General features: G+C 43.1%; 1 protein-coding gene across 1 annotated transcript; it reads right to left on the bottom strand.

Moving 5' to 3' along the window:
* Positions 1 to 3,637: 3,637 nt before the first annotated feature.
* Positions 3,638 to 19,666, bottom strand: SLC5A7 (solute carrier family 5 member 7; the record flags this gene model as incomplete). Its single annotated transcript, XM_082851349.1, has 8 exons — positions 19,498 to 19,666; positions 15,158 to 15,271; positions 14,250 to 14,405; positions 10,303 to 10,451; positions 9,329 to 9,472; positions 6,056 to 6,209; positions 5,298 to 5,515; positions 3,638 to 4,267 (listed from the first exon to the last, which is right to left on the bottom strand). Exons 1-8 carry the CDS (start codon positions 19,502 to 19,504, stop codon positions 3,638 to 3,640), a joined length of 1,572 nt encoding a protein of 523 aa, XP_082707475.1. The 5' UTR covers positions 19,505 to 19,666.
* Positions 19,667 to 24,221: the final 4,555 nt, after the last annotated feature.

Raw genomic sequence — 24,221 nt, 5'->3', positions numbered from 1 at the left:
AGCATTTCCATTTAGCGTTTTCGTATGTTCCGGTAATGAGATGGTTTACTTCAGTTCCTGTGCATTACTGTCTTGCAGCACCATTTATATTCCTTATGAGAGAGGGCCCCAAAAACCCACGCCTAGACCATAATATCCTGAATTGCACCAGCACAATTTAATACAGTACCATTACATTTAAAACATTTACACAGACAGTTGCAAATCTACTTATTTTAAGCACAATTTATATAATACTTTGACAGACAAAAATATATGCTTAGAACTATTATATGTATCTGTCTGTTCAGTAGCAAACTTACAATAAATTATACATTATACCAGCGTAAACTTTCTTAAAGACTAAAAAGAAAAAGTCACATTTATGTTTAAAATACAGGTGCTACTTCATTATCTCCAAATAAAACAAGCTAACAGCCATTACATTAGATTCACTTATTTCAAGCTTACAGTCATTTGATAGTCACATCAAATTCACTGCTTATAAGAGTAGCAGTGAAGTTGGATGTTAACATGGAGTGTTTGAAAGTTTGTTCCTAACACTTCAGTCCGGCTACAAGCTGGATATTTTGAAAAGCATGTGTGAAAAGAAACACTAAAATGACACAAGAAACATGTCACACTTATTGTAAAAGTATGAAAATAACATATGTGTTTTAGGGGCTTCCCTGGTGGCGCAGTGGTTGAGAGTCCGCCTGCCGATGCAGGGGACGCGGGTTCGTGCCCCGGTCCAGGAAGATCCCACATGCCGCGGAGCGGCTGGGCCCGTGAGCCATGGCCGCTGACCCTGCGTGTCCGGAGCCTGTGCTCTGCAGCGGGAGAGGCCACAGCAGTGAGAGGCCCGCGTACGGCAAAAAAAAAAAAAAAAAAATGTGTTTTCTTCTAACGCTTTATGCACAGGTATTGCCTCCAAAGGTTAATACACCCAGTGTCTGAGATGTTGCTGTTTTATTTTCATTGAGAACGGGTTTTTGAAAATTAGGCCCACTGAGGAAAGACAAAAGACTCCAAAGCCGTGCGCGTTACCCATGATGTCGAGACGGAGCAAATGATGAGCATAAAGCGTTGTCTACCATGTTTCACAATTTTGTTCCTTCCTTAGAAACGGGGGGATTTGTGTGTAAATGATCCTAAATAAAGACCCTACGACTGTTGTTTCATTCCTTCTGACCCTCAACTTTGTTTTGTCCTTTTCAAAGAATCATCTTGCTAATATTTAGCCATTTACTGGTGTATTTTACCCTAACCTAGTTTTTTTTTTGTATATCTAGTTTGAGAGTCGGAAAGAAAGAGTAAGTTAAATAAACACAGAACATTATTTATTAGCTTAAATTATTTAAGTTTTCTAGTTTTTAATATCTTGGACAAGGTAAATGCTTTTCCCCCTTTATCTTTCTACTATTACAAAATGAATGGAATGGAAGAAATTTTCACTATTAGTATTAATTCTTTTTCACTGGATTTAAATAGGGTCATTTGGACAACTGTTGCCCAACAAAATTGTAAACTATAATATCAGTAGAGACCATACTTCCCTGTGTCACTCTACTGTAACATGGGTGATGTGTTTCTATGGAAGCACGTGCCTAAAGGGGTTGAAACAAAAATTTATGATGATGGAGCAGGTGAAAATAACTATTCAGGTAGAGTGCTGGAAAGAGGCACATATGAAGTATCACACTTGCCAGGAGCTGCAGGCCCCATCAATTAACCACCTTCACCTGTCAAAAATTTCCACCTTTGTAGTTTTTAAAAAATGTGTTTCCTGCCCCCGTTTCTTCTCTCAACCCATGTCCGAGAAACTTGGGACTCCCACACTTACTGGTTCCAAAACTGCTCCTTTCCAAGCACTCCATTCTGAGCAAAGAGATGGGTACAAAAAAATTCCCTTTTCATTTAACTTACAGACGATGTTTTACAAAGATTCTGAATGCAATGTCACATTTACCATCAAGCTTGGATAAAGCATTAAAAATATGGGACCGACAACATATAAAATTATTCCACATTTTAAAAATTACCCTGTAAATTTAATTCATGTTTAATAACAAAGGAGAGTATTACTGGATGCTTTTGGACAATTGCAATAAAAAAGGGAATTCTAGCTTCCCAAACACAGCTTTTATACTTAATGTCGCACACTGAATTTTCACTTTGTCTATGAATCACAAAAAAAGAAATATTTTTTGGAAAAAATGCTTTAGTTTGAATAATTCAGGCTGCCTTTCTTTAACTGGATCAAATGCTTAGATAATTTTTCCGCTGATCAGCTCACTCTGCTCTTGTAGACGCAGCTCCAGTTATTTCTATAATGTGACTGATGGGAAATCATTTAAAATTCGAAAATGGATACAAACCATTACATATAAATATACACATATTTTTTTAACTCCAGAAAAGGAGTAAAATAATATTTAATGACCAACCTCATGAAAGTTATGTAGACACCAAATGTTAAAATTGTCCTTCTTCCCTTTAGGACTTAATTTTACATTCTCCTTTCTTCCGCATTTTAAAATTCACGATATACGATTTGTAGTGGTGATCTGTCCAGTACCTAAGACTGGTTTTTGCAAAAAAGGGCCACAGAGTAGCTCTCTTGACACTAAATCATCCTCATTAACTAACGTTCAAAATCGAGTGGTTTCGTTTTTCTAATCTTACTACTATCAGGAGGTGTGGTTTGCCTCTCACTAAGCAATTTAAGGTGTGTAGCTATCTCACCTTACAAACGGCTCAATTTCACTTCCAATACTGATACATAGCAAGTCAACAGATTACTTCTTTTCTCATGAAGCAAAATTTTCTAAACTTCAGATGAAGGTGAAAGTTCACTGTTGTTCCTGTCGCTTTCTACTTAGTGGCCTTCTTGATTTATTGCTGTAAGGTTGCCTAATAATCGCACTTTCTCTCTGTAGGTACTTTCCCCAATGTACATGGTAGTTGTATGGTAGTTTTAGACACAGCCGAAGGAACCAGGATCCTCTATCGGGACGGAATCCACTTTCCTATCATCCTGCATGTCAAGAAATGCCACTACACAGTATTTTTTTGTGTGTCTGCTTTGCCTGCACTCAGAATAATACATACCACTACTAAAAGAAAAACAAATTGCATATTCAGCGAACGTTATAATTAAGAACATGAAAGAAGGAATTACCCATCACATCAGGGAATCAGCTGATTAATTCGCTGCACCATTCACTGGAGTGATGGGGATTTATTCTCACAACTTCAGTGTGAGAGTTAAACTAGACTCACAGGGCATTCACAAACAAGGTCGCGATCAAGTCTCCCCCGTCTCCTTGGCTTTCTCACATCTACTTCCTTTTTCCGTAAGAAAGGTGAACACTCTTTTTGGCTCTCCATTCTTTGAGTGGGGTTTTATTCATGTTTGAATACTTAACAAAACTACTGAGAGTCGAAATCAAATGAGGATGAGATGTGTCCACGAGGGAGAGAGAGATGCTGCTTCAGGGGTGCTTCCTTCTGGCTTGTCTTGGATGTGCAATTACACTATTATATGGAGTTTTGTCCTCCTGAACGATATCTTTAAAATATATTTTATATGCCGCAAACCACCCTTCCGGGACTAGCCTGCTATAGAGCTCCGTCTAGGAAAGCAGTGAGGGTGTGTTTATTGTAAATTATCTTCAGCCCCAGAGCCCTCTGGGCTGGAGTCCATGTTGAGGAGGGCCTCCTGATTGGTGAAAGTCGAGCTGACGGTTAGGCTCTGCCGCGGCTTCACAGGTGCAAGTTCATCTAGCTTAATATTTTCGTTTCTGACCAGAATTGTCCTATCCATGTTTTCTTCACTGTGCCTTGCAACGACAGCGTCAAATACATCTAATTTTGGTGGCAAGGTTCCACTTTCGAATAGGTATTTGGCTAAATAAGAGACGCAAATGTTGGATAAGAATGAGGTCACCATGGCAAGGGTCTTAAACGGGAATCTCTGGTTATATATGCCACTTTTATCAATGTAATAACCAGGGTAAAAGATCAAGGGCTGCAGGTTCAGGTACGGCTCCCCGCCGGTGACTCTCAGGAAAAGGCCAGAGATGTAACCTGCCACGGCCCCGTACGTGTTGGTCCCCTTGATGAATAGCACGCAGAGCAGCTGCGGGAAGATGATGATGTACACGAGGTCGGAGCTGAGGTACCAGAGCCCGTACACCGTCTTCGTCAGCAAGGCCATGGTCATTGCGGAAGCTCCGAACACGAACACCGTGATGCGCATGACCCAGACGAGCTCCTTGTCGGAAGCCTGCAAGAAATCGACATCGAGTCAGTTTTTCTCAGGACGTGCTGGCTCCTCTAGGAGGAGAATGAGATGCCCTCCTGTGTTTTAAAGCTGCTGTAAAGAATCCCCCTGGTTCAGAAGGCTCAGTCTATGGGTGAAACCAGCCGAAACCACAGCATGTGAAGCGAGCCGTCTAGGCAGCCTCGCCGGGCGACCTCGCGAGAGGCTTCGCAGGAAGCAGAGCCCACTGGCTGAACGTCAGAGGGAGACGTGAGATGCGCGCTGGGTCCTCGGAGGGGAAGGATAACGCAAGGGAGGATTTCTTTACTTTCCACGTTAAGGAATAGTTTTTCATGTGGCAGTGAGAGGTTGTGGCCTATCTGTCTTCCTCTCTTCCTGGAGGGTAACTGCCTTAAAAAACAAGTGGGACCATTTTGTTAACTATGACCTAGAAAACCTAGAGAAAGGCAAGCCTGAGTCAAGGAAGAAGGTGGAGGGGGGCTCTGGGCCCCTCCGTGAGCACGATCGTGCTGCTCTGCGCGCTGGCATTCAATAAGGAAAATCAAACTGAGACGCTGTTTTCTGACAAAGGAGGACTTGGGGTTCAAGTGAAGAGCAGACAGGTGTGAGACCAGCACCCATGAAATAATTACGCATTATCTTCTCCTCTGCCAGGGTTCCTGAATTTCTTATCGTATTTAGTTAAACTCAGAGTTTTTCTACGTTATTTTAGGTTTCATTGCTCGTTCATTAGAAAGAGAAGACGTTTAAATTATTGCAATATGACTGCACCTCTTGGGAAATAGTTATATTGATTAGTGCCCTTCAGTATTAGCGTGAATGACAACATGCATTAAAAACCTCATATGCAGCATAAATAAAGCGCTGAATCAAAGTAGGGTCGGATTTTCACGCAGACTATTAATAAGTATAGAGAAACACCTACATAGTAACTGCAAGGATGAGAACAAGAGCAATTGCGTTATGTTGAAAAAACTGTTCTTACTACCGCAAAAAAAAAAAAAAAAAAGATAAAAGCAAAAACTGTTCTTACATTTTGTCTGAAGGAAAGCTGGTAGATGTTGCGAGCAAACATCGAACTTGCTGACAAGATGGAAGAATCTGCTGATGACATGACAGCAGCAGAAACGGCTCCAAGACCAAAGTAAGAAATGTACACAGGGCAGAGATACTTCAGGACGATCGGCAAGATCATGTCTGACTGTTGGTTGTCCTTGGGGTCGAGAGGCCCGTATCCGGTCTGGCTCCAGTCTGTGGATAGAAACAACGAACACAACAACCAAAGAGCCAGCCATCCATCCATCCATCCATCCATCCATCCATCTGGGGTCATCCTATTTGCTAGGTAGCTTTCAAAATAAAATCAGAACCTATAAACTAGTCTAATCAGTGGGAAATCTAATTAGTCTAACAGGGCATGTTAGTTTAATTAGGTGGGAAGTCCATGTACTGGTCCAGTGAAATTGCCTCATATATTCCAGCTTCTAATGGGTTACAGTTAGTCTTAGGCACAAGATCTGAACAGAATATGGTGGTGTGAAATATATATATATATATATATATATATAAAATTAAATATATATTTAATATATATTTCTCATCTTCAATGTTACAGTGGTGTCTGAAATATAAGACAATTGGTTGACATATTACAAAGGTAGATATATGAACAGATGAGAAACCATTGACTGTGTGGGGGTAAGAGGGAAAGTGGGGGAGGGAGGGCAGCTGAGGGGGAACTGGTGACTTGGATGAAGCCTGAGTGAGTCAGTGAAGCTGCAGGAGATTTACCTGTTGACGCACCAATGGCTCCAATGAGTATGGCTGGCAGAGCCATCACCATGCACCCAAAGGCTGCCAGGAAGGACAGCACTTGAGCGTAGGTGGCTGAGGATGAAGACAGGACCCTCTGGAAGTAGGCTTGCCACGGGATTCCACCCAGCATCTGCGTGGGAACCACGGGGACTCAAAATGAATTGGAGGCAGATAGCATCTATTAGGTATTTTTAAAATGAGAATTTTTTTTTAACAATCACATTCAGAATGGTCACATGTATGGCTCTGAAGGGTAGAAAATGGTCCTACCTGCCACTTGTCTGCACTGCTGTCACTAAGTCATCGTCATAGGTTCAGTGGTGCAGAATTTCTCAAGTTCTTTTCTCTCATAATTATTTATGCACAATATTTTCTTTTGCTTAATTTACCTACTTTAAGCTGCATTATACACAACTACCCAGAAGCCTTCAATTTGTTCTTATCTGGAAGTTTTAACAGCCACAAAATTATCTCAAAAAATTAAGATTCTGAAACCATGAAGTTTCATTTGATTCAAAACACCCAGTGAATATTTCTGGATTCCAATCACGTGCCAGGCAATGTAATGGCTGTCAGAGCCCAGAGATGAGTGAAACATTCCTGCTCTTGAGACCACTGTCCACTGGGAGGGTCAATGCGTTATGGTGTTTTCTAGACGGGGGTGTGCAGAGGCTCAAGACAATATAGAGCATCAAGAAGATACTAGAATTTCTCTTTATATTCATTTCTACCTCATACCTAAATATTGTTGTTTTATTAAATGATTTCCACAATGTGCTAGTACAGTACATATAAGCAGTTTATAATTCCTATCCCTACCTTGGGGGTGTGCTTAGCATTCTTATTGAGGATATACAATAAAAAAGTTTGGAGACACTGAACTTGCATGTAATTTGTTGATGCTATAAAGAGGTACATATGGGAACAATAATGAGAAACAATCATCTGGGGGTAACGGAGGGGAAAGGTGGGAGGAAGACAGAGGCATGGTAACCATGGTAACCGTACAGAAAGAGCATTTGAGTCCCCTTAAGTATCAAGAGGGTGTCACTAGGTGGAGACGGAGAGGGAGGAGAGTTCTTGGGAAAGAACCCAATATGACAAAGAAAAAGAAAAAAACAAAGAGGCAGCCATTAGACCACCGTGTGTTTGGTATGGGTATGGGTAGAGGTCAGGGTGTGTGTGGGTGGTGAGAGAGGAGGCTGGAGCATCCTCTCACTGGCGTAGAGTCAGTGTTCAGTAAATATTTATCATGTGAGTGAGTGAATTGAGGAGGGAACTTCCCACATCACAATGTATTGAAGTTGCTTCTTTGATTGTCTGTCTCTCTCACTGGCTCCGAGTTCTGGGATATCTGTCTTGTTTATTATTGTCACATCTGTGCCAATCACATATTGGCTCCAGAACAGTTTCCTTCTTATAAAAGCCATACAAGCTCAAATGCAGAACAAACAAACAAAACAAAACAAAGGCAAAAGGAGAAATTCTAAACTTCATCATCCCATGCCTCAAATCTATATGCTTCCAAAACTTTTCCTTTTGTTTTGCAACCTGTAAATCAGTATATCATTGACTTCTTCCATGTCGATGAATATTCGTCAGTAATTTCAATGACTATGTGAATTGATATATCATAATTTACATACCTGTGTCTATGGACATTTAGGTCATCCAGGTTTGTAAGTCAGGTAAAATCTGGCCTCCACTGACAAACAGGAGCTCTGATGGAAAGGTAGAAATGGGCTTGGAGGGGTGGGATGTGGGTGGGCTGCCAGCGGGGAGACCAGTGAGGGGCTGTCACAATAGGGCCAGGTGATCCAGGAGCTCGATCTAGTGCTAATATAGGGACGGGGGAAGTTTAGGGTGGGACGGGCAGATGCCTCTAGATTACCATGAGCAGGACTTGACAAGTCATTTCCATGGCAACTGGAAGATCAGAGACCATTGGTGAAACGTTTCAAGGCTCGCATCTACACTTTATTTATTCAGTCAGTCATTCCGCATCTATTATTTCATTTCAATTTATCTTACAATTTGAAGGATGAACATGACTTAGTCATACAATTTTTTTGAGTTGGGAGAAATTGTAGCAGTCATTGGATATAATGCCTTATCTTGAAGATGAGTAAATCCAAGGACTAAAGTGTGGTGTAGGAGAAAGGACTTTGGGGTCTTGGTTCTCTGTTTCAATCTGTCACTCAGACAGTGGTGTGACTGATAATCAAAAAATTGCCTAGTTTTTCTAAGTCTCATCATCTCTCCCATATAACCATAAAATACACCAGCCATGAAGGTAGAATTACACATACATATAATATTTAATCGCCTTCTCCATTCGATTCATAATTGTAAACCATGCCCGAAAAATTTCAGCCAAATGCATTTCTTAACAATCGTTGGGGAAAAAGCCCTCCTCCCCCGCCACTGGAAACATTAGTTTACATGTTTCCCTGTCTTCTTACCAGTAAGTTCTTCATGGGGGCAGACACACCTACTTTCAGTGTTAAAATTTAACAAAGTGCCACAGACACAAAATGGAATCACAAAATATTGTGAATCTTCTAAAAAGGGAACAAACATAAACCATTTCCCCTTAATTTGATAACAATTAATCTATTGCTTACTTTGAAATCAAATACATTGTTTTTTTTTAAAAATACATAACCCCTCTAGCAAAATCACAAAATCTCTGAGGGAGAGGTTCTCTGGTACTCCCTCCCCCTCAGTCTGTGATCTGCCTTGATTTCTTCCATGCCCACCCCTCAAGGCCACCACCTTCACCCACAGGTTCTGCACATTCCCAGCTGCCTGATCTCTCAGCCTTCTCTCTTGGCATCTGTCCTGGGTGACACCTCCCTTCCCTACGTATCTCACGCACTTAAGGCCTTATGACACCACGAATTTAATTAGAGACTGAATGAGTTACTTATTTCAGAAGAAGTTGGATTTTAATGCCTTAATCCAAGATACAAAATAGAATTTTTAGATGGTGTGGCTCTCAGATTGGGGGAGGTATCCGGCAGTAGGGCGTGGTGTTCAGCACAAGTGTGGACACACCACACATAACCCCAGGGAAGTGATCGCTTTGACACTTGTCAGTGCCCCCATCCTTCTTCCAGCAGGAAGCAGTCAACCCAGAAACGGACAGGAGCGTGCATTTTAGTGTTACATAGAAACACTAAAGTCTTGGAAGTGCGTTTGACCTTAGGACAAGTGAGAGTGCATTCCTCGGGTAAGAGCATCACTTACCAACAACAGAAAGCTATCGAGCCACGTGTAGACTTCAAACGGCTCAATGGTCCCCAGCCAGGGCTTCTGGTACTTGGTGTGCACGGCCGTGAACCCGATGTCAGCAACCGCAGAATGTGACAGCGCGAAGGGGACGCTGACCCACTGCAACCAGAGCGCGGGAGAGCGTTAGGCCGTGGGACTGTCCGGGACGTGCAAGATTCAGTTTATTAGTTTTTTCTCGTAGAGGGCACAGCTCAGTGTTCCTCGTGTTCAGGGAAGAACCTGGGAGCACGTTCTCTGTGGGACACCGTGCAACACTTAGGAGAGTTAGAGTAGCACATAACTTCTGTGCTAACGATGCCATTTCACACTAGCCACAGAGCAGCCACCAGAGACCTTTGGGAAGAAAACGCTGAATTTGAGAACTTGACATATGTTTATACATAAACATTTTGTGTTTTCTTAGAATTGGAAGAAGATATCCATTCCTTAAAGTGACCGAGAAGATTTGATTGAAAAGAATTTCTGTGTCCCATGAGCAGTTTCATGGATTAACCAGAACTAATATAAGGAAGGGTTAAGAGACAAATACAGATTAGTGTCAGGATTTAAATTTTAACTCTGAGGGAAGTTATTCAAGGAAGATCCCACCTGTGTTTCCATCAAGTGGAGGCATGAAGGAGGGGAAGCCCTAGACCCTACTAAGACCTAACTGAGGGCACTTTTCTGTCAAAATCTCACAACGTGACTAGAGGTTTTTCATCCAATTGATCCACAGGGAAATGAAAAATTGCCAATAGTATACGACTTACTGTGTATTACTCATGATGGGAAAATAGCATTTCTGTTCATTTTTGCTGAGTTAGTATAAGATACCACATTATCTTTCACAAAAGGAGAAAGGAAGGAAAGAAGGAAGAGAAGAAGGGAGAGAGAAGGAAAGGAAGAAGGGAAGGAAGGAAGAAGGAAAGTCTGTGAACGGCCCCACTTACCAGTCCCACGAAAATGCAGAAGAGCTGAACGACATCTGTGTAGGCCACGGAGTAGAGCCCGCCCACCAGGGTGTACAGCGTGGCGATAAGGGCGGAGACGATGACGGACACGCGCACATCGGCGCTAATGATCACGCTGATAGTGGCTCCTGGAAGGATTGGATGAGAACAGCCCAGGTGAAGTCTCACATTCAAATTCTTCCATCTCAGTAAACTGAATATGCACATGCATATCTGCATTTATATACATACATATATATATATACATACATATGTTTAAAAACCTTCTTTCTTTCTGAAATTAGTGCTTTGCTCACTTATTTGTGTGGGGACACCTGAAATTCACGATTTGATTACAGATCCATGACATATACTACACTAAATACTACTATAAGATCTTGCAGTAATGCCACCAACTACCTGAAACTCTGACTTTGTTGAACATATGCAGTATATTTACCCACATCCATGAGAAAAATAAGCCTTTATGGTAAGCATAACCACCCGTCTCCACATTTTACAATCAGCATTCCTTTGCTCTTTTGCGTTAACTCTGACCTCAGCCAGCTTTTACTAGATGACACATGGTAAAAGGTACCAAGGCTTGAAACAAACTTGTAGGAGAAAATAATAAAATTGGTAACTTGTTCCTTCCAACTTTTTCAACTTCGGGAAAGACGACTTATTTTATTTGTTTGCCAGAGAATTCCAGTTTTGCCCCGAGGACGCCAGGGCACTGAAGAGCCGTAGATTTTAGCATCATGTTTTAAAGTAATTTTCATCATCAAAATTGTAACCCTGCCTTAGAAGTCAGTCTATGCTTTTCTGACTTTCTGACTCTGTTTGTTGGTGTCTGTGTTTCCAATAGAATGTTATGGTGTGGACGGCTGGACCGCTGCAGTTCTTGGACAGCCAGTTCAGAATTCACTTGCTGCCCTACACACCCTTTCCCTGTTCTTTTCAAAAGTGGTATAGTTCAGATTTCGTATTATTAAACGCAGCAATGATATTCCTGCCACGTTAACATACATGCAACAAATCTGTGATTTCTTTGAATCATTACTTGCAACCTTGCATTCTACTATCGCTTCTCAATGGCGCGCTAATAGCAGAGGCAGCCCACCCGAGATGAAAAATCCATTATCTAAAGAGCAGTATGTTTTGATCTAAGATAACAATGCAAAATATTTTTCAAGAAATTTTTTCTTAGTGCTTTGGCTTTGGCATCAAAATTGAATTACTTTCTTGCATAAAAAGCGGTTGAGGAAAGGGCATGCCTAGTAAGGAATTGGGAGAGGAGGACAAGGGAAAGCGGCCAGTTATTTACAAGTGACTTGGGGTAACTGACTGAATTACTGTTGCATGGATATTTAACAAGTTATTGTGTTTTCTCCTGAGATGATTTACTACATGTTGAAACTTCAGTCGCAATTCTTTGTCATTCATCTTTGGTCTAGTTCTCTACTTTAAGAACAACATTTTAGAGTCATACCCCATGAATTATGAAAAGTCCAATCATTACCCAACCTCCTTTGAATACTGTTTAATTTCCCACCCTTTTGTGAAACTCCTATTAATCCTACACATCCAAAAGGTAGGGAGGCTGTATTAATTATAGAAGAAAGATCACTAGACGGGGAGCCGAAAGATTTAGGGTCCTAGTAAATGCTGCCATTTGGCTGTAACGCAGTGGTTTTAAAGACGTCACCTACTTTCGTCCCACTATTAAGGTTGGGATGAATTTTTTCTCTAAATATTTTCTAAATCACCCCATCATTTGTCGTGAGTAAAATCAAAGTTATACTTCCAGATCTGTTGTGAAATATTACTTAACTCATGCAGCCGTAAAACTAAATATACTGCAAATAAAGTTATAAAAATTATCTGAATTGAGCCGTGAAAAGTGTAAATATACGTTTCTTTAAGAAGCTGTAAGGATGTTGTCTGTTGATACCAAGAAGATAGTTTAAGATACTCCTAAGCTTTAGTGGTGAACTATGCTCATTCATACATATTCACAGTAAGGTGGTGAAAGGTCTTGTCCCAAGTTATTTCTAATAAACACTAACTTTGAGTTACGTCCAACTATTATTTTTGAAGAAAATAGAGGTGTTAATTTAAAATTCACACACATTCTCTTTACCAGAGCACATATTTCAAGAATAGCAGTAATATTTCATAAATGTTGTTTGACATGTGTGTGTGGAGACAGACATTAATATATTTTACATGTGTGTGGACAGGCACACACAGATGTAGACACACGTATTTACAAAAATAACTCATTGCAGCAAGGTTGAGTTTAGCTATTAAATTTCCAGAATACTTTAGAAATAATAGATTATTCATTCTGTTCTCCCTTCAGGGCTCTGTTATAGAAGTTGATCTTTATTCCGTGAGAGTGAACATTTTGTATTCTGTTAGCTATTCAGCCCCCTCCTTTTTTGATATCTCAGCAGGAGTTTGTTCTTAAAGCCAACATTTTCTGGTGTTGAAACCAGTGACAAATAAACTACCATTGCTTCCTAGCTAATGAGAGCAAGGTGGGAAGGGAGCTGTGCTTTTATGTAAAATTTCCTTAGGATGTGGCAGTGGTGGCTGTGGAGTATGATTACTTAGTGCCAGCAAAGTGCAACATTTTCACTGAGTTATTACAGCTTTTTTTTAAACTATCAAGTTCTCTTCTTTTCTATCTACACCAAGTCATTCCTTCATTTTACAGTTGGAGACCAGGAAAATAAGATACGATTATACAAGAGTCTAGAGAGACAGGAATGAAAAGTGGTGTAAACTAATATCTGATATTACAGAGACCAGATCTGATGATAATACTGAGACCAGAAGACTAGCTTGTAGTCTAATATGCAACAGAGAAGGAAATTCATCTTATCTGACTTTCGTTTTGTCCACTTAAAGTTTGACTGTAGACATAAGCCCATTGTTTCCATTTGTAGGAGGAGATGGAGAATAACACAGCGTGTTCTGGGTATCACACATACACACGACTCACTGAGGAAGGACAAGGAACGTCCAGCTCTGCTGGTCTTCAGGAAGGAACTCAACACTCAGCAGGATGGTGTAGATTTCTCCTTGATGAACAGGGAGGGTACTGAACCTGAAGATCTCCCACTGAAAGCTCTCATTTTCTAGGTCGTATCAGTGGGCTGAGAATCCAAGGACCACAGACAGGCTGTCCTCAGCACTGATGGATCTCGATAGTAAGTTAGACCCCAAGGAGTCTAAGTCCATTTCCCAAATCCCTGAATATGTCTACAACCCAACAGTCTAAGGTGTAAGGGGATTACACTGAGAAAGGAAGGACTGTTGTTTTCCTTTTTCTCTTTTGAAGAACATGTAGCTATGGGTGATGCATTCATTCATTCATTTGTGATAGGACTGTAAGTGTTAACAAGACACAGGTCCGGCCTTCAGGAAATGGATAGTTCCTTCTGTGAGGTTGGAAATCGGGAAGTAGATAAATAGGCACATAGTCATACGAAGTGGTAAATTCAATGGAAACAGAATTCCTGGTGCCTCCGGAAGCCCATAGGAAAGGCATCCAGCAGGTTCAAGATGACTGCCCTGAGGAAGTGACATCTCTAGCAGATCTGAAGAAACTACCTGGTTGGCTAGAAAGGAAAGAGGGGCGTGAGTCCTAAGCAGAGGGCAGTGTGCTTGCAAAGTGTCAGAACTGCCATTCTGGAGGAAGGGAGAAGGAAAAGCCCAAGTTGTAAGAAGCCTTCCTAGCCTGGTTCAAAGGCCTGGTTTTAAGCAGGAAAGGGACGTGATCAGATTCGGTCTTATGGGAGAAAAGCCGGGGGGTGGTGGCATTAATCCAGGTGCTGGAGGTTGGGGGTGGCCTGGCCTGTGGCTGAAGAAAGTAAAGCTGTGTATCTGATGCTCATTCAACCAGAGATGCGCACAGAACGACGTTCTTTGGTCCTTACCTAAGGCAGAGAAAATGGCCGCAGCCCAGAACATTTCCCCCATCAGCGCGGGAATGAACAGGAGCCCTCCCATGCGCTTTCCATAGATCTGCTGAAAGGGGTCTAACATGGTCACATATCCCTTGGAACGCATGGGTTTGGCAAAGAACAGACCACCTAAAGGAAATTAAAGCAAGCGTTAATGAGAAAATGAAAAATCCCTAATACAATAGTCTTTGCCAACCTTTTACTATATAGAATTTCTGAAGGGAAATGAATTTTTTAGAACACTCATACATGTTGAGGAACCTGTCTGCAAAATCCAGTGAGTACAGGACCAAGAAATATTTAGCAACAAAGTGGAAATTTCTTAATACGATTGTCGTGTGCATCCAGGGCCACACATGGCATGGAAGAGGCATGTGGATTGAAACACACGGACCAGCAGTGCACTCGTAAAGTGTCTTCATGTATTTGTGTCACCCAGCAGGGCATTCAGATATTTGATTAAGCACAGGATCCAACAAAAGTATTCTAAGTGCAAAAGAAATTTAGGAACCCTCTGTTATATAATATTCTTGACCCTTTATTAGTTTGATTTACAAAATGAAATGCAGGTACAATTCAAGTAGATTCATTTTTAACGATATGTCCACACTACTTTGGAAAAAAAAAACATCATTATGTTAAGAAATTCACTGTTTTGATAGCAAAACAATCAAGGGAATTTTTTTAAACATATTCCATCATCAAGAGATCCAATCACCTAAACGTTAGTGTTACCACTTTCTGATAACAGCTACTTAGGGATTTCCGGTAGCATTTCCCACAACAGTTGTTCCCATCGTTTGACTTATTTCACTTGTTATTTATACTCCTGATCTATATGCTTTACTGACTGAGTCGCTCAGGTGTAAACTTTTGCTTACCTAAGATCAGACTAAGGGAATATCCAACTGGTGCCTGAGCCCACGCTAGACCGTAATCTGGAACGTACACGGCTTCGGCCGTCCCATTGATGTAACCTCCTCCGACCCAGGTGGCTGAAACAGAGTGAGAAGTGAGGGGAAGACGTGTCATACCTGTCATCCCTGAGACCCGCTCAGCCCCGCACGGCGGCCCTGAACATCGAGTGGCTGGTGACACAGCCACCGGAGACACGGCTTGTCTGAAGTGTTGGAAGAATGCAAAGGGCACATCGGATTTCAAAGACTTAGCATGGAAAAATAAATGTAAAGTTTCTCATTTTTGTTTTTGTAATGGTTACAGGGCAAAAGAAAAACATTTTCCATGTACTGCGTTAAGCAATTCTATTATTTACATTAATTCACCTATTTTTTAATGTTTTTTTTGAAGTGATATGTAGAAGATTTCAGATTATATTTGTGGCTTACATCATATTTCCATTGAACAGTGTTGCCCCGGATATTTTCTAAATCCATTGTCATCAACATTTTAAAATGATATTATTATATCATAAAGTCTGAGACCATATACAATATATAATACTATATGACTACTCCTCAATAATACTATGACTTTCCCCCCAGCCTCCATAACATGGGGTCAAGTGTCTTCATTTCAAGGGCCTTTTGTTTTAATTGTATTGATCTTTCTCTTGATCATGACTGTTGTCTTCGAGGAGTGGGAGGGGTATGTGTGTGTGCGTGTGCATGCGTGGTTGTATGTGCGTGTGCTTTTCACCAATAGAGTCACTCTGTAAGCATGCTGGGTGCACAGGATTCTGGCAAATCTATTCTGAATTATAACGAAGTTGTCCTCACTCCCTTACGCTGTTAAGGGAGTGGGGAGGGAGGTGGGTGCCAGGTGCCCTAACGTGAGCTTAAATTACCTTTTCCTTCTCTGTCTTCCCAAGAACCCGACCTACACTTAGGGCTACATCAGCCTTCAGGAGAATTTACAACCTTGGCTGCAAGCCCATCTGCAGTTCTTCGTTCTGCTCCGGGTCTTTCAGTGAGACGCTTGATAGTTCATAAAGAATGATAAGAAATATGTCTTCTTCAGATGTTATTTAATAACATTTCTGTAGCGTCGTAGGTGAAGAGGGCCATGGAACCAAAGAAAAGACGTTTTGATTAAACAAGTTTGGGCCAAGAATGCTCTGTAAACGCTATCATTTTCTCTGAGAAGACACTAGACTAGTTGATTCTTGCTGAAAAGCCAAAGTTACTGGAACACTCAGATCTTTGCAGTTTGTATCCTTTTGAGAGTATAGTCAAGACATTTAAAATAATCCCTAGGCAGAATTTGTGTCAGATTATGAGGAACAGAGGCTGGCATGAAGCTTATCAAATATGAGACTGCACTCTGGGCGGTACCATGCAGTGGGGAATAAAATTTGACTCTGAAAAGTCCCCTGAAATTTCGCGGTTAGAATGTAAGTAAAATAAATAACATGTACACGAGACTGCCAAAGACAAGTGTTTCTATTGTGCTTCTCGCCAACATTTATCTGGCGTTTAATCCAAATCCAAAGCAAAGAAGAGAGAACGTTCAAGGGTTAATCTTATTTTTAAAAGTCAACGTGAAAAGACCTTCCTGCCAAGGACATTTAAGGACATTTAAGTGGGGAGTTTATATGGAAAATCCTCACGTGGACAAATGCAACCGCCCCGTCTTCACCGGCAGCTTTTCCACGGTGCTGATATATAACAAATGCTATGATGTGCTTTCCTCATCCTAAACCCTGCTGAAATTTTAAAGACTCCCCCCACCCCTCACTGGACGAGCAACCAGGGCCTGGAGCAGCGGATTCTCACAGGCACAGCCCCCGAGACCTCACCTTCCGCCTGGCACCTGGGACCCTTGACTCCGCACCAGCAATGTTTTGCTGCATTAAGTAAATATCCGATGGTCTCACAAGCACAACACTTACTAGTGATCATTTTTCATTGTGTAGGTCTCCTCTCCATTTCCAGAAAGAAAACTGGTGCCTGAATGATTGCAAATATTATAATATAGAAGTGCAGACTCGGTCACGTATTATGACTAGAGCCCCTCCGTTCTTATCCATCTGGTCCTTTGCATGTTTGTATATTTCATGTCAGATTCATGAGTGAGAACAAGAATTCTTTTAAATTATGTGCATTTTTATTTTCAATCTTTATTCTTTGTCGAATAATACAATCAATGAATCTGACAAGGTTTAGATAATATGGTTCAGATTTTAATTGAATTATGATATTGATCAGGGCTCTTTTCAGTTCTGACAGAGGAAAAAAAAGTCTTTAAAAGCTGAGCTCGAGCATGACACTTTATAAGAAATATCATAATTGAAATTTTTTCTATACATTTTAATAGCCTATTAGATTAAAAATCGCTCTAAATGACACAAGATAAATTCTGAAATATTATCTTCACGGACATGATAAATGTACTATTAAATTAGAGTAATAGAACATGATCATAATTTACAATGAACAAAATACTTTGGTATACAACAGCTCACTTATTCTTTTCAACAGTTTGAGTGAAATCAAAAACTTCTGTCCTCCTATTTTGCTTTTCTTCTTATTTTCTTAGAGGAGAAATCTGAAGGACATATAATTACAATGCTTTAATGCGGTTCAGATACGGTATCATAAGTGGATCTTTAGAGGAAAGAAGAAATGTTTGTGCTCTGATGAAAACTGAAAATGAAGGTATGAAGGTGTGTATTCATCAGCAGCTGGATACTAAGAGAAAAAACAAGAAAATCTACATGAACGTTTCAGTAAACATCTGCAGGTGGTAGGAAAGTGGGTGATTTTTATTCTTCATGTTTCTGTATTTTTCTAACTTTGTATGTTGTGCATCACAGAAAATATTTTGCAAAACATTTCTTTTCTGCATATGTGTGTATGTAGAAAAAATTAGAAACAGAGGGTACAAGAGAGCTGTTTTTACCCTGGGTACCTTGACAAAGAAGTGGGGAGAGACCTGTGGAGGGCTGGGTGTGGTCACTGCAGGGGCCCCGGCATGGCTGCCAGACCTGGGTGTAGCCCTGGCTCTGGCCCTTACTAAGCACGGGAGGCTGGGTCCTGACGTAACCAGAGCCCTTCCATAGTGACGTCATGAAGACAGAACGGAACCATGTACATGGTGAAGAGTTAAACAAACAAGATGTGAATATCTGAAAGGTGGACTCGATTGTCCATCAGTTACTCTACAACATTATAGGCTTCAGGTGGCCAAACAGGGATGCAGTCTTCCCAGACTGGCTTGGAAAACTCTGTGATAAACAGGGTGAATCAATTTTAACCAGCACTTCAGGAATGAAATTTGACGTCATCTCGATATGATTTGCAGTGGGGTACTTTTCCACTGAGCACTCCACTCACATTAATCCACTGAGAGTTCCTGTTAGTATAGATTATGTCGCTAACATTTAAGAACTTACTGAGTCTAAAATGAAATGTGTGCTGTTAGTGAATACACATCAGGAGATATTACAGATATAATTTTAAATTGTTGTTTTTCCATATTATTTTCAACAACGGAGAAGAACACAAAAGAAAAACAAGCCACCACTTAATCAGAACCACCTCTGGGCAAAGGAGGAAAGACTGCTCCTAGCACAGAGAGGCTTGAATGGGCAAGAGCTGCAGCTGTAACTGAGGGATTCCTACTAGGACACACCCTGGCTTTTTTCATTTCATATCAATGTTCCTGGGAATGTTTTTCTCAGAGCCGTGGATTCATAACATGTGATCGATCGTCTTCCTGTGAGTAAATTATTTCATTACATGGGAGAATAAGGTTTCAAAACAGGACATCCAGCAATTTGGAATTGGGCTGCCCCCATGTTGATTTATTCAGTTTTAACTAGTTAGTTAAAATCACTAGTTAGTGTTCATTGGCTAGTTAGTATTCATTAAGACAAGTCAAAGTCGCAGCTTTATGCCTGTCTCCATGAACAGGAGGGGATGCTGCTTGTATCACATTAATGCACAGAGACACAACTTGTAAGGCTAAGGCACTTCTGCACGTTCCTCCACCCCTTTGTTTTTGCTGCCTCCACCCTCTCAACAGCCCAGATAGCCAGATTTGTTTCACTGATATTCTGTCCAGTAATTGATTATAAAATCATTAGTTCCAGCGCTACTGAGTGGAAACCGTTTTAATTTTGTTCTAAATAAATGTAAAAAATTATTTTTTAAATATGTAAGTAGTGAACACAGAGAATCCCCCAAGGACAAAGAACAAGATTTGCTCTGTGTCTGGAGCATCTAGGGTGGATGGCTGCAGGGGTAGGCGCGTGGGCACCCACCTGTCATGGTGAATCCGCCCACCAACAGCCCGATGTCGCGGCCGCCCACAATGATGGCCTCGCTGCGCTCCCCCGAGCTGCCACTGTTCTTGGTTCTCCACGCGGCCCATACTCCAACCAGCAATATGAGAAGGTAGAACACCACGATGGCTATCAGCCCTTCCACCTGGAAAGCGCTGGCTCCTGACATCCTGTGCCACTTAAAGAAGAAGTACACTGAAATCGCACGTTCACCTGCGGTTGCCAACAAGTGTCCTCTCCATCACTCTGTTTCTATTCAACAATGAACCTTGTTTTGGGTTTTCAAGAAACAGAAAAAATTGGAGATGCTGTTTAAGGAATAATCATTTTGTGTTAAATAAATCCGTGCAGTGTAAAATTCACCTTGTCTTGTGTTTTAACTCAGTAACAGTCGAGAAATCACTTACAAACTGTGTCCGTATTTGCTTTTTGGAACTATGTACTTATTCAATCTAGAATTGCTCAGTAGTGTAAGTGTATCATAAAAGATTACTCTGAGAATTGACCCGTATTCATTCATTCATTATCCTACCCCTCCTTTCAAACAACCTCAGGGAGTTGTTCCAGAAGTAATGTGACATGCAAATATCCGGGGGAAAAATAACAACTTTAGGGAAATCCATTTCAGAACCACACGGCCTCCAATTTTCAACGAGTGAACTGCCCGAGGTTTAAGTTGCTGCAGCCACTGAAGGGTTGCGTTGTTATTTAAAGGGTCTCCCTCCCGATCAACTGTCCCCACCCACTGTCCTCCGTTCCTCCGATCCGTCCTCCACCCCCTTAATGGCACATACAAGAAAACGATTTAAAATACAGAAATGCCTAAAACATAATGGAGCGCCAGAGGCACTAAAAACAAGACGCTTGGAAGAGACATGCCAAGTTCTAACGCCTTTACTTTCTGGAATTCTCTTGTTCTCTCTTATCTTCCCCGCGTGACCGCGTCTGTTCATGCTCCCCAATTTACACAAACAAGTTTCTGGGGGAAAACTCAGATATCTGCGCACGCAAGTGAGTGACAGACCCAGGGCGAAGGAACCAGCCCCCCTGGGGTTCTGGGGAGGCGAAGGGAGCCCCGGCGGCGGGTGGGGAGGTGGGGTGGGTTTTGCCTTTGCAGCCAGAGCCGGGAGGGACGGCTGCCCCTCCCGCGCCCTCGGTGTCCCTCCTGCGCCCCGCTGCCCCTCCCGCGCCCCTGGTGTCTCTCCCGCGCCCCAGTGTCCCTCCTGCGCCCCCGGCGTCCCCGCGTCTCCGGCGCCCCTACTACGCCCCGACTTCACAGCCGCTCGCGCTCGCACCCGCACCAGAGGACCCGGACTGCCGGACCCGCCCCGCCGGGCGTGCCCGCGGGAGGCCCAGAGCCGCGTCGGAGGGCTGGCCCCGACGCGCTCCTACCTGGAGAGGTCGCCGCGCAGGGAAGCGCTCCGCGGGTCCGGGCTCCTCTCGGGAACCGTGGAGGCCGAGGCTGCGCGGGACACGGGAAGGGTGGTCAGGGGCGCAGGGCGGCAGGGCCAGGGGGGTCAGGCTCCGGAGACTCCGCACCCCGGGTCTCCCGGAACGCGGCGCGCGCGGAGCTGACAGGTGTGGGCGCGGCGAAGTGGCGATCGATCCGGTATTGGCCACAGACCCCTTTATAAGGGCGGCAGGCGGGCGATCGTCAGAGCCGGGGAGGCGGACGTCAGAGGAAAGTGCCCCGCGAGCCGGCGGGCGTGGGGCGCAGGGCGCAGGGGACGCGCCGGAGCCACCAGGCCGGGCTGGGTTCTGGGCTCCCGGCCAGCGGCCCGGCGGGGTCCCGGCCTGACGACACGGGCGCGGCGCTGCCACTCCCGCCCCCCTCCTCCAGGAAGCAGGGCGTGATTCCCCAGGGTCATGTCCAACGCCTACTTCCCACGACTCTGGTTGGAAGCAGGGAATGGGGAGACGGGGAGGGTCTCAGGAAGTTGTTTTCAGGTGCAGCCGCTGGAGGTGCAGCAGAGAGGAGGGGTCGAGGGGTTTTGTTTGCCCAGACCTGCGGGAACGGTTTCTTGAGGGGCCTCTCACTGGTGCTCAGGGGCTGCCTCCCTCCCGGGCCTCTGCTGGAGGCTGATTCTGGCTTCCCTGCAAGGTGTTCTCTGAAGGAGATATTTTGGGAAGGTTTCGAGAGTCATTTTTAAATTCATACCCTTTCCTCTTAAAAATGGGATCAAAATGAAAGACTGTAGGAGTCGTCCAAAACAGCAATGGAGGTAGCAGGTAAGCCAGACAGGGTTGAGCCGACATTGCTTGCCCACCGAAGTACGCTGTTCCGGAGCTGTGAAATTTTGCTGTATATGTTTTAAATATCTATCTACACCTAGACCCCTATCTCTAACACCTACCTTATGTATCCACAGGTATAGTTGCATATCTGTAGCTATGTTTACATCTAGCTATGTATCTATATAGATAGATACAGATATCTGTGTGTATTTCTGTAAGTGTGTAGGGGATGGGGAGAGAGAGAGAGAGAGAGAGAGAGAGCGTGAGCATGCCATAGAGCTACAGCCCCTCTGGCCGCTCTCTCACTCGGTCCCACATTCCACCAGCTGTGTCAGTGAATTAAACAGTGATATATGAAAATCTAGTAAAAGATCGAATTAATAAGAGTGTTCCTTAACTACTGTCCCCCTCTCTCTGCGCAAGGTTTCAGATCTTCCCCCGTTTTCTTACACTGGATTTGGGAAGGAACTTTCACACTTACCTTGTTTTCTTTGTTCTCTGTATATACAATGAGAGCATCCAACCACCTTGGCTGAGATAAAGCCTACGGAGGTCAAACAGCTCAGACAGAGGAGAAGGGCCTGTGTGTGGTTACCTCGTCTGGTTTGTATGATTAGCTCACGGCTTTTCTGGAAAACAGTTGCATAGCCTGTCGATATAACTCCATTTTTACAGTTTTACATTTACATTAATTTAATCCATTTTGAGAAACGGATTGAGGGAAGACAGATGGAATTTCATATAATTACTCAAGTGCTTTTCGCAGAGATTCACTCATTCATTCATTTTGTTTTTGACAGTTATAACTCAGTTTCTGCTTCTGGACATTGGCCACAGGTTAACTTCCATCCTTCCTACCAGAATATACTTCAGGTGATGATGGCAGGAAGCGTGTGACCATAGCAGGCCCGGCATGGGCAATGGCGGTGTGGGAAGTAGTGTCCACTGCTAAGGTCAGGAGGTAGACTCAAACCCAGGGAGGGACGAAATAGGAGGCTGTCCTCAGAGAAACATCACCAGGGCTTTAAGGCATGAGCGTCGGGATGCAGCCAGGATGTGGGCTCTCCGTGGGGCCCACCTAATCCACTTTAAGAAGCTGGACTTGCCAGAGTCCAGATTCAGTGCCAGATCTGGGAGGTACAATGACCTTGAAGGTGGCCAGACCAATTCTGACCTGGCAGAGGAGCTGTCCTTTATGACAAAGAACACCAGCTGAAAACAACAGCAGCTGACGTACTGTACTGAGTCTACTTCTGGGGAGACGTTTGCTCATTTGCCGCGTCCTTTGAGCTCCTCCGTCCGACCTCAGGATGACGCTGCTTGTGAATTTCTGCTCCAGGACGTGCTCTCCCTGACACCCATTCCTCTTTTGTCTTCAACATGCATCATCTCTCTGTCCAAGCTCCAGAGAATACGTGATCACGCATGCAGTTAGAGAAATTCGTGTCAGTGGAAGATCAGTTGCAGCTTTGGTGGATAGAAAAGCAGGGATTGCCTTTCCAAATCCTTCATTGGCTTAATAGACATTTCCTAAGTGTCTTTTATGTTCCAAGCACTGTCCTGAGTACAGAGAAACATGCAGACTGTTATATAGCCTCTGCTCTTATGCAATTTATCATTAGTGAGAGGAAAGAAGGAAACAAGCAAAAGCTGTCCTCCAGTATTTTCTTATAAACACTGGGAAAGATGTATCATCTATACACACGGATTTCAGGGAAAACACAAACAAAAGGCCTTAAACAGAACAGGGTGTTCTCCCTGGAGGAGGGGAGCATTCATTCCACAAACACACGGTGAGCACCCACCATGCACCGGGAATTCTGCTCGGTGGTAGCTATATAGTCAAGTGACTTGAAGGAAAAGAGCCCTGTCCTCAGTGGGCTTACAGGCTGCGGCCTTGCTACTCAAAGCGTGGTCCTCAAAGCAATGTCACCAGCATCACCTTTTCTTTTTTTTTTTTTTTTTTTTGCGGTACGCGGGCCTCTCACTGTTGTGGCCTCTGCCGTCGCGGAGCACAGGCTGCGGACGCGCAGGCTCAGCGGCCACGGCTCACGGGCCCAGCCGCTCCGCGGCATGTGGGATCCTCCCGGACCGGGGCACGAACCCGCGTCCCCTGTATCGGCAGGCGGACTCTCAACGACTGCGCCGCCAGGGAAGCCCCGAGCAATAAAGTATTTTTAATAAGGTGTCTATATGGTTTTTTAGATGCTTAGTTGGTTTTTTGCACACCTAATATATTACAGTATGGAGTGAGCATAACTTTTATGCCCTGGGAAACCCAAAAAATTGTGTGACTGCCTTTACTGCAATATTTGCTTTATTGAGGTGGTCTGGACCCAAACCTGCAGTATCTCTGAGATGTGCCGGTACTGGATTTTGACGTTGATAACTAACACGTTTCTTATTGTAAATATAGTTAAAAGCGTAATAGTGATTCACTGTCCGTATCCTAGCTTCGTCAGTAAGAA

The sequence above is a fragment of the Leucopleurus acutus genome (genome assembly GCF_964270905.1).
Source record: "Leucopleurus acutus genome assembly, chromosome: 12".
NCBI classification, from domain to species: domain Eukaryota; kingdom Metazoa; phylum Chordata; class Mammalia; order Artiodactyla; family Delphinidae; genus Leucopleurus; species Leucopleurus acutus.
Note: the sequence above shows the minus strand (reverse complement) of the source record. Positions and strands in the feature narration are given on the sequence as shown.